The sequence below is a fragment of the Nicotiana tomentosiformis genome, chromosome 10, assembly GCF_000390325.3.
Source record: "Nicotiana tomentosiformis chromosome 10, ASM39032v3, whole genome shotgun sequence".
In the NCBI taxonomy this organism is placed as follows: domain Eukaryota; kingdom Viridiplantae; phylum Streptophyta; class Magnoliopsida; order Solanales; family Solanaceae; genus Nicotiana; species Nicotiana tomentosiformis.
In genome coordinates this window covers 1,571,403-1,581,148 of record NC_090821.1, presented here as the reverse complement: position 1 = coordinate 1,581,148, position 9,746 = coordinate 1,571,403, and the positions used below count along the sequence as shown (strand labels likewise).

The following is a 9,746-nucleotide window of genomic DNA, read 5'->3' as shown; positions in this document are numbered from 1 at the left end:
CACTTGAAGCTCTCCAAAAATCGCCCAAACCAAGAGAGAATGCAAGAAAAATGGCCACATCCCGTTCTTAAAACAACACTGCCCAACGACCTTTTCGCATCTGTGGAGCCAATGGCCACTTCTGCGGCACAAAGTCTGCTTCTGCGGTTCCCTTCAGGCCCCTCAACCTCAGCATCTGCGGCCCCTCCAGCGCTTCTGCGCCTTTGCTTCTACGATATTTCATCCGCATGTGCGGTTCCGGTTTTGTGGACTTCGACCGCATCTGCGGTCCCAGCCTTCCCCAGCAAAATCTGCATCTGCGCTCCAGTGGTCGCATCTGCGATCACGCAGGTGAGGGAATTTTTTCGCACCTGCGACTTCTTCCCAGTCTACTCCTAGCTGCTTCTGCGGCTCACTACCTCGCTTCTGCGATGAAGCTTCCGCAGAAGCGGTTGCACCAGTAACCAGAATTCCCCAGCTTTTTCCTTAAGTCCAAAATCCGATCCGTTAACCATCCGGAATCCACCCGAGGCCCCCGGGACCTTGACCAATTATACCAACGCATCCCAAAATATATTACAAACTTAGTCGAGGCCTCAAATAATGTCAAATAACATCGAAACTACGAATCGACGACCGAAATCCTTCTTTAACTTTCAAACTTACGAACGCATCCGAACCATACCAAAACATTTCGGAATGATGCCAAACTTTGCGTACAAGTCATGAATCACAATACGAACCCATTCCAAGGCTAGGAATCCCAAACGGACATCGATAACACCAAAGCCCACTTCAAATCAAACTTAGGAAATTCTTAAACCTTCAAAATGCCAACCTTCCATAATAAGCGCAGAAATGCTCCAAGGTGATCCGATACTCAATCCGAATATATGCCCAAGTACAAAATTATCATACGAACCTATTAAAACCTTCAAATTCCGATTCCGAGGTTGTTTACTCAAAAGCCAAACCTTAGTCAATTCTTCCAACTTAAAGCTTCCGAAATTAGAATTTTCTTTCCAAATCAACTCCGAACTTTTTGAAATTCAATTCCGACCATACGTACAAGTCATAATACCTGAAATGAAGCTACCCAATACCTCAAACCGCCGAACGACGCGCTAGAGCTCAAAATAACCGGTCGGGTCATTACACATAGTCTCCTTCTCCTCATTGAAATGCTCTCCTTGTATGACAACATTTGCATTCTGATTTGGAGAGTGTACATGCATAGTTTCTTTTTTTGTCACAACAAATGTATACAATGAAAGAGTATTGTAGATAATTTGTAATAAACATAAATAAAATGTAGATAAATTATAATTAAGTTATAGTTAATTTGTTGAAATACTGTGTTGTAGCTGAAATGTAATATGTATTTAATAATATATATAAAAAAAATATTAAATCATACCTGCAGTTTCTTTCTTGAATACCTCTTGAAATTGAAAAGATAAGTCAACACCTACCGGACATGATATATGAACATTCTCATCTTTTTGAATGTCAGATATATGTCATGTATCTAAAACAACAATTGGAAATATAATGTATATTATTTGTTGATAATTTTAAAATATGTATAACCTATGTAAGACATGTCATAAAATTGTATTAAAATTATTCAAATACTTGTTTTAGTTCTGCTGCCCAATACTTATTTAGTACTACTGCCATGATACTGTTTTGTGTTCTTTTTTCTTTGTAATGCTCATCATTTTTTTCAGAACTGCCACTAAACTGCAAGAAGAATTTCTGAGGCTATATACTTTATGAATGCTAATATAATTATAAAAATGGTAAAAATATTTTCCAAAATGACTATAATTTGAATGAAACCTTAACATCGATGTTAGTATCCTTTTGACTATTAATTGCCTCCAACACAGTCTTGATGGAATCATTGAATAGCTCTCGAATGCTACCTAGTTTTTCATAAACCTAGAGAACCAAAAAAGCTTAAAATGTATCTGACAATAAGAGGCTTACATATATATATATATATATATATATATATATATATATATATATATATATATAAAGAGAAGCCTAAAAATCAAGAATTAGGTATATCTCTTTCTTGAACAATCCAAGGTCTGAACCGACCTAAGGATAAAAATAAAAAGAGTTGAAGAAATATTTGGCATAACATAAACTACAGAAACCACCTAGGAATATCATAAGTTGTTACCTTATCAACATCTTTTTAAATTTTTTTAGTTGTTGCAGAATTGCTTTCTTGTCATCTATTCCCATTGACTGCTTAGTGCCAGATGAAGATGGAGCATTTGTCGAATGCTCGGCCTACGTTTCAGCTTCTTCAAACATATATTCAACTTTGTCTGGCAAAATTATTCTAGAAAGCTTTTATGAGGCTTCAATCATGTTAGTGAACTGAGTGAAAGAAAAATATGAGGGAATTAGTCAATATGTATATAAATTGTAGTTATATTGTCTGTACCATGAACATGTAGACTTGTTGTGTTAAGTATATCAATATTTTGTGTTATCTTATACAAATGTGAAAAAATTTACATTGATCCATGATAGTTTGGTCATCATCTCTTCTAATGCAGAAATCCATATCTTGTCCTTTGTTGTTGTCCAGTTAAAGATACGGGGGATCGAATTACCAACCGTTATAGCAATATCTGTGTTGACTATAGAGCAACACTCATACAACCAGATTTGCATAGCGAGTGGAAAACCTCGAAGGAGATAAAAATACACATATGGGTTAAACTTATGCCTAACAGAGTGAAGCAAATGTGTATAACCTTCTATACCCCATGCGAAATTCACATACTGCCCTGAGTCAACCAAATAGAACTTAAAGTAGTCTATCAAACCATTATCTTTCTCTGAAAGACAAAGGAAGAACTCTATAAGATACAGAATACATAGCTTGACTGCATCCTCGCCATTCACCCAACTACGGCTGGTTACAATTTGTTTCAGGTACGACTTCTCAACTTTTTTCTTGTTCGAAAAATAACTCCTCATTATTTTACTGTCATATTTAGGTGTGTAACCAAAGTAGGTTACTTCTATAAAATATTTGAGGCCAGTAATCAGAGCAAACTCCCTCAACCCAAAGTTCAGTCTCATACCTTTTATCTCTGCTGAAAAAAAATCAGACCCAGATGTGTTCAATTCATACTTTATCAGAAGGTGAATTGCCTGATTTTGGATACATATTTTGGGCATGCGAAGAAAGTGCCAAAACATCTTCTTAAACAATTTCATCCCATTTTCAGACAATAATACCTTAATTTGGGCAGGAACAACAGGGTCGAATAATGTTTGAAATCTAGTGATGCCATAATCAATATCATGTGGTGCAAACAATATCCAATTCTGCATGAAAAGAATAAATAAGTTAATAAAACATGTTTAAAGACAAAAAACCAAAATAATAAAAATTCTGCTACACTTTATCTACGGACAGAAAGACAATAATACATTACAGACAAATAAATTACAAATTAATATACAAATACAATAACTGAACTACAGTGAAGCTACAAATGAACTGTCAATTTTATGTTTAGAGCAAGAAAACTAGAAAGTAACCTACATTTAAAAAATTGGGGGAAAAATTAACAACTGGACATAATATATACTATTTGTTTACATAAAATAAAATTAACATCTACAAAGATAGCAAAAATTACCCAATAAAACCAACTAAACCATGTGATACATATCCTAACAAAATTATTTTAAATAATATACAACAAATCTACATTTTCTAGAAAAATTGATAAACAACTAGAAATATACACAATGTAGATAAAATTTCTACAATTATAGAACAACAAAAAATTAGGTATCAGGATGAAAATGAAAACAACTTTTTAACTAAAATAAAAAATAAAAATTATAATTACTACAATTTTACCTTCTCTAATGAATGATGGGGTATGTTTTGAGGAGATTTTTGACCCTTCTTCCTTTTTGAAGGTTTGCCAGCAAGAGAAACTTTATTTTTTTTTCCAGGTTTCAGAATCTCTTCTTCTTCGACGAAATCGTCATCACTAGCAATTACTTTACCCTTCTGTTTTACTGATTTAGCAGATGTCGAAGCTTCAGCAACATCCCTGTCATGCATGAGTTTTGTTCGCGCCTCTGCCCTAGCTTCACGAGGGAAAAGTTTGGACTTTCTCTCTAGTGTTGCATGTGGGGATTTCACCATTTTTTTGGTGAATCATGTGAGAAAGCATTCAAATCAAATGTAGGAATATCACCACCAATAGCTTTTTTAGGGCTTTTCCTCGGAGTTCCTTTCTTCTTCATCGTAAGGGAAGGAAAATTTGAAGCACTAAGGATTTTGTAGGGATTTTGAGAGAGAAATCAGAAAATTTGAGAGAGAAATTGTAAAAACGTTTTGAACAAAAATAGAAGAAAGCGTTAATGAAGGGATAGAGGATCAAAATCGTGGGGGGTGTAGGCAGAGAAACGTGGGGGAGTGAGATATGTACGTTAGATACTGAATAGCGTGATTAAAGGAGTTAGTTGATATCTCTTTTAATTTCTAAAGTGTATATAATTGGTAAATTATATATGCACATATAATTAAATTAAAACTTGAGTAGGGAGGGTAATAAGGTTTCATATAGTGTATAAGAAGGATAACGAGTAATAAATTACTTAGCCATGTACTCGTATGAATGTCATTTTTTATTAACTTGTTCTTTATGTAAATATGTGTTATTTCGCATGAATTCAATATATGTTTAGAGTTTAATTTATATACATCGATATTGTAAAGAAATTTTTACACTATCAAATAATTCAAAAGACATCGACAAGTAATGTTTCATAAAAAAAAGTGAAATTTTAATGTTGAGAACAAGACATTTATTTGCTACAATAGAAAAACATGCCATAATAGTGTAAAATTCATTTACATTATCGATCTGTATAAAACTCATATTAATATATGTTATATATCTATATATAGAAGCCATCACATAATTAATACAGACATTTAAAGGGGCAGCTCGTAAACAAAGTATTCTCCATTTATGCAGGATAGTGAAAAAGACCGCACTTCAAAGAATGTGATGTAGATATTATACCTTAATGCAAGCATTAGTGACTACTTTCACCGCAAGTTAATAGCGACATTGAGTTGGAAAATAAAATATTACAACCAAATACTTTATCAATCATTAACAAAATTTAGTACCGACATTATTCTTAGTTGCAAGTATAAACAAACATATCACTTTTGTAGAATTCACAGCTCACAATCTCACACTACACTGTGATTGTCTGTACAACTGTATAAAGGTTTACAAATATTTTATTTTATGTTACAAAAAGGTGAGTAATTATTATTAAAATAAAATCTACACTGACTATCTCCTTTAACATTTTCATCCCACGGCCCACTGTTTCATCGTCTTTTTCTGTCTATTGCCATTCACTTCTCCCCTCTCTCTTCTCACACCAGTTCATCTTCAACCTCCCCTCCAAAAACTCTCCATTCTCTGCCATTTTTATAAATTCTGAATTGCTAAATTATTTCACTACTTTTGTAAGAAAAACTCATATTTTTACGCCATATATCTGCTTTTGCTGGCTTCTAGTGTGTGAGCTTCTATTGTATTACCAAGCTCAAGTTTCTGACCTTGATTAGAGTTTTTGAAGCGATAATGTGGGCCTAAATTCTGGTAACTTTTATTTTTATCAATTCAAACTGAATAAAAGTTTGCATTTTTTTTTTCCTTTTCTTATGTCCACATATATTTTCCTAAAATGCCCATGTAAAAAGTCATTCAAAATTGCATTTTTATTGTGGGTTTGTGAATTAATTAGCAAATTAATGAATATTGGTTTAAAGGGTATTAAGCTCATGATTTCATGCTAGACTCAATTTGAGCAAGAATTTTCAAAAGGTGTTTGGAATTATCCACTTTTCAACGGGTTAAAGTGCCAAGTTTTGCTTGCTTTTTCATCCTATGGGGATTACATACTTTTGTATACAGTTACCGTTACATTTTATTTTGCAGTATCAGATTCTCTCACAAAATCTATGAATTTAAAGTACCTAAAGTGTGAAGTTGAAGTCTGTTTGAGATACTAAAGTACTAGAGTTGATGTTATGGCCACAATTTCCTTTAATTGCTCATTCTGTATCTCAGAACTCATCACTAGATAAGTAAGTAACATTTTTGGGGTTTTGCATTCCCGATGTCTTTCGGAAATAGCCTTTCTGCATTTCCAGGGTAGGGGTAAGGCTGCGTACATTCCACCTCCCCATACCACACTTGTGGGATTACACTGGATTTGTTGTTGATTTTGTACTATAACCGTAAGTGTAAACCCCATCTGTGCCCAATTTAGTGGACAGATTTACCCGATACCTTGCCCAGCTGATTACTCTGGTGATAACACCATTATCAAGAAAAAGGTATTGACATATTTTGGGGGTTGACATTGTTGTGACTTGTTGATTTGCAGCGTGAGATAGGGAAATTGAGCATTGTGAAGCATGATGAGGTTTCTTGGAAGTCTGTCGATGCTTCGTCTTTTAATGTGGCTGTTTTGGTTGCCACGATTAGGGAGCTCTCAGTTAGCTGATTTTTCCCCGGGAGCTGCACGGGCACTAGATGCTGTTCTCCAAGATTATGCTTATCTTGCATTTGATCGTCCGAGAATTAGGACGGGTGTTGTCTATGATGCAAATGTTCCCTCGAATTTGACTGGGATTAAGGTGTCTGCATTGAGGCTTAGGAGTGGTAGCTTAAGAAGGAGAGGAGTTGAAATATATAAAGAGTTCAAGATTCCCATTGGTATCATTGAGCAGCCTTATGTTGAGAGGCTTGTATTAGTCTACCAAAATTTGGGTAATTGGTCTTCAAGATATTATAATTTACCTGGTTACATTTACTTGGCTCCGATGTTAGGCCTTCTTGCTTACGATGCATCAAACTTGTCCGCAATTAACTTACCTGAGTTGGATATCAAAGCTTCCGTTCAGCCCATCTCGATAAGTTTTTCAGATGTCAAGTCATTGCCTGTTGGATCATCTGCAAAGTGTGTTTCAATTGATTTACAAGGTTCTGTGAATTTCAGCAATGTTTTGGCAGATAACACATGCACAACATTTCAACAGGGGCATTTCTCTATTGTGATCGAGTCAATCGCTCCTTCTCCTGCGCCAGTGCCTCCAACACCAGCCTCAGTATCCCCTCCAAAGGGAAAGAAAGGCAAGTCAAAAGTCCTGATAATCATTGGTTCAGTGGCAGGAGGACTAGTGTTGTTGTTTCTTTTAGGTCTCCTGATAATGTGTGCGAGTAAGTACGAGCACAAGAAGAAAATTCAACAAATGGAGAGAGCTGCAGAGGTTGGAGAAGCGTTGCATATGACTCGTGTTGGGAGCACGAAAGCACCATTTGCAACTGTAACGCGAACGCAACCTACACTAGAAACTGAGTACAGGCCCTAATTTATCCCATCTGAACAATCTGCCTCACAAGTTCATATGCAGTTAGACATTCTTGGTGTTGCTTTATTCAATTCTTTTAGTAGCTTATTGTAGCAGTGTGAGTAATACATGGTTATTGTGTAAATAACAATCTCATAGCTTTCACATTAGCCATTCATATTTGTGATGATTTGTTAGGTGTGCATTTAGACTCTTAGCATATGATAGAGTTCATTGTGATGAAAATTTGTAAGAATTCATTGACAAGAAATAAAATTGTTTGATGGTATTTTTCCTAGCTTATTATTATGAATTTTTTCAGATATCAAGAAACAATTGATCGTAGCTATCCTATTGTTTTTCCTTCAGATCAAGAAATAATATAGATTGTATAATTATTCAGATACCTAACACTCTAAGGGGTCGTTTGGTACAATGGGGAGATATCCCAGGAAATCCTATGGGGTGGGATATCCCATGGATTAGTTATCCCACCTTTATATAGGTACCATTTTACTGTAAAAGTTGTCCCGAGATTAGCTAATACCCCAAGTCAAACATGGGATAAAGTTAATCCCAAATTCTATTCCGGAATTATTATCCTTATCTCATGTACCAAACGACCCCTAAGGGCTTTGGCACGAGGGATAAGAGATAATTAATTCAGGGATTAAATATGAGATGAATTTATCCCACGTTTGGTTGAGAAAAATCACGGTATAACTAATCCCGGGATTAGTTATCCCGGGATTGTTGTGTTATTTTTATCTCTATGAGAGGATGGAGTAACAGTCTCAAGTTAACTAATCTCGAGATAATTAATCCTGTAATAACTTGTTTGCAAACCAAATGGCCCCTAATGTAAAGGCAAAGGAATCCAGTTCATTTAAACCTTTTTAATAAAGATTGAGGAAATGTTTTAGTGCAGACAACTGGGCATATATAAGTTTATTTGTTCTTTGAAAGGTTATGCAATAATTTCGCTTTGTTATGCGCCCCACAAGATGGAGCCAAGACATTGATTGCTACATAGATGTGCAAAACACTAATAAGAATAAAATATCAGCAAATAAAAGTTAATAATGGAAAGGGACCAAGTTTCCTTTATATGTTGTTTAAATAACTAGTCGTAGAGGTTTAAATAACTGCGCGTGTAACCCGTATTAATAAGAATAAATTTTTTAAAAATAACTTAAATAATATTCTAAAGATACAAGTTTCAATGATAAATATAATTATCTTTAGAGGTTTGGATCCATACTCTAATGGTTTTCTCTAATTTGTTCTAGTACTTATTTCATTGTACAAAAATATTTATGTGAGCATTTGCACAGGAGTTGTAATGATCCAACCGGTCATTTTGACTTTTAGAATCCCGTTTCCCTAAATAAAACTCCCCGTATGTGCTTTTATTAATTTATAACTTGGGATGATGGTTGGTTCGAGATTTGGAAGTGTTTGGGTTGAAATCAAAACACTTGGTTCCTTAATTTGGTTTTAAAAGCCCAAGTTTGACTTTGGTCAACATTTTGAGAAAACGACCCCGGAATCAGGATTTGACGGTTCCAATAGGTTCGTATGATAATTTTGGACTTGGTCGTATGTTCGAATTGGGTTTTGGACAACCTGGGAGCGTTTCAGAGCTTAATAGTGAAAATTAACTATTTGAAGGTTTAATGTTCTTTAAATTTGGTTTGGAGTAGGTTTTAGAGTAATTGAAGTCCGTTTGGAATTCCGAGCCTAAGAATAGCTCCGTATGGTGATTTAAGACTTGCACGCAAAATTTAGTGTTATTCCGAGTAGTATAAGTATATTTCAGCACGTTAGGAGTAAGTTTGAAGAATTTAAAAATTCTAAGTTAAATCAATTTGGCTTGAGGTATGATTCTTAGTTTTGATGTTGTTTTGGGCATTCCGAGAGTTTGAGCAAGTCCGTTTTATGATTTCAAACTTGTTGGTATGTTCGGGCGGGTCCCCGGAGGCTCCGAGTGTCAATCGGACGAGGCTCGGACCAAGTTAGAAATTGGGAGCCAAAGCTGAAGCTTCCAGCTACTGTCAGAATCGCACCTGCGCTTGGCCAGTCGTAGGTGCGAGCTCGCAGGTGCGAGAGACGAGTCGCAGAAGCGAGCAGGCCAAGGCTGCCCAGGACCGCAGGAGCGAACAATTTTCCGCACCTGCGAAGGCGTATGTGCGAGGGCAATGGGCGCAGAAGCGGCTTGAGCCGCAGGAGCGTCAGATTTGGCGCAGAAGCGACGCCGCAAATGCGGCCCAGGCACCGCAGATGCGAAAATGTTGTCTCGGCAGAATGTTAAAATGGGCGAGGCTTAGCC

At 35.8% G+C, this 9,746-nt stretch overlaps 1 protein-coding gene across 1 annotated transcript; it reads left to right on the top strand.

Annotated features, from left to right (window-relative positions):
- Nucleotides 1–5,356: 5,356 nt before the first annotated feature.
- On the top strand, nucleotides 5,357–7,715 carry LOC104098211 (uncharacterized). Its single transcript, XM_009604882.4, has 2 exons — nucleotides 5,357–5,660; nucleotides 6,451–7,715. Exon 2 carries the CDS (start codon nucleotides 6,482–6,484, stop codon nucleotides 7,436–7,438), a length of 957 nt encoding a protein of 318 aa, XP_009603177.1. The 5' UTR covers nucleotides 5,357–5,660; nucleotides 6,451–6,481; the 3' UTR covers nucleotides 7,439–7,715.
- Nucleotides 7,716–9,746: the final 2,031 nt, after the last annotated feature.

Excerpts from the sequence above, each read along its gene's own strand:
- LOC104098211 (XM_009604882.4), top strand. The coding sequence starts at position 6,482 with ATGATGAGGTTTCTTGGAAGTCTGTCGATGCTTCGTCTTTTAATGTGG.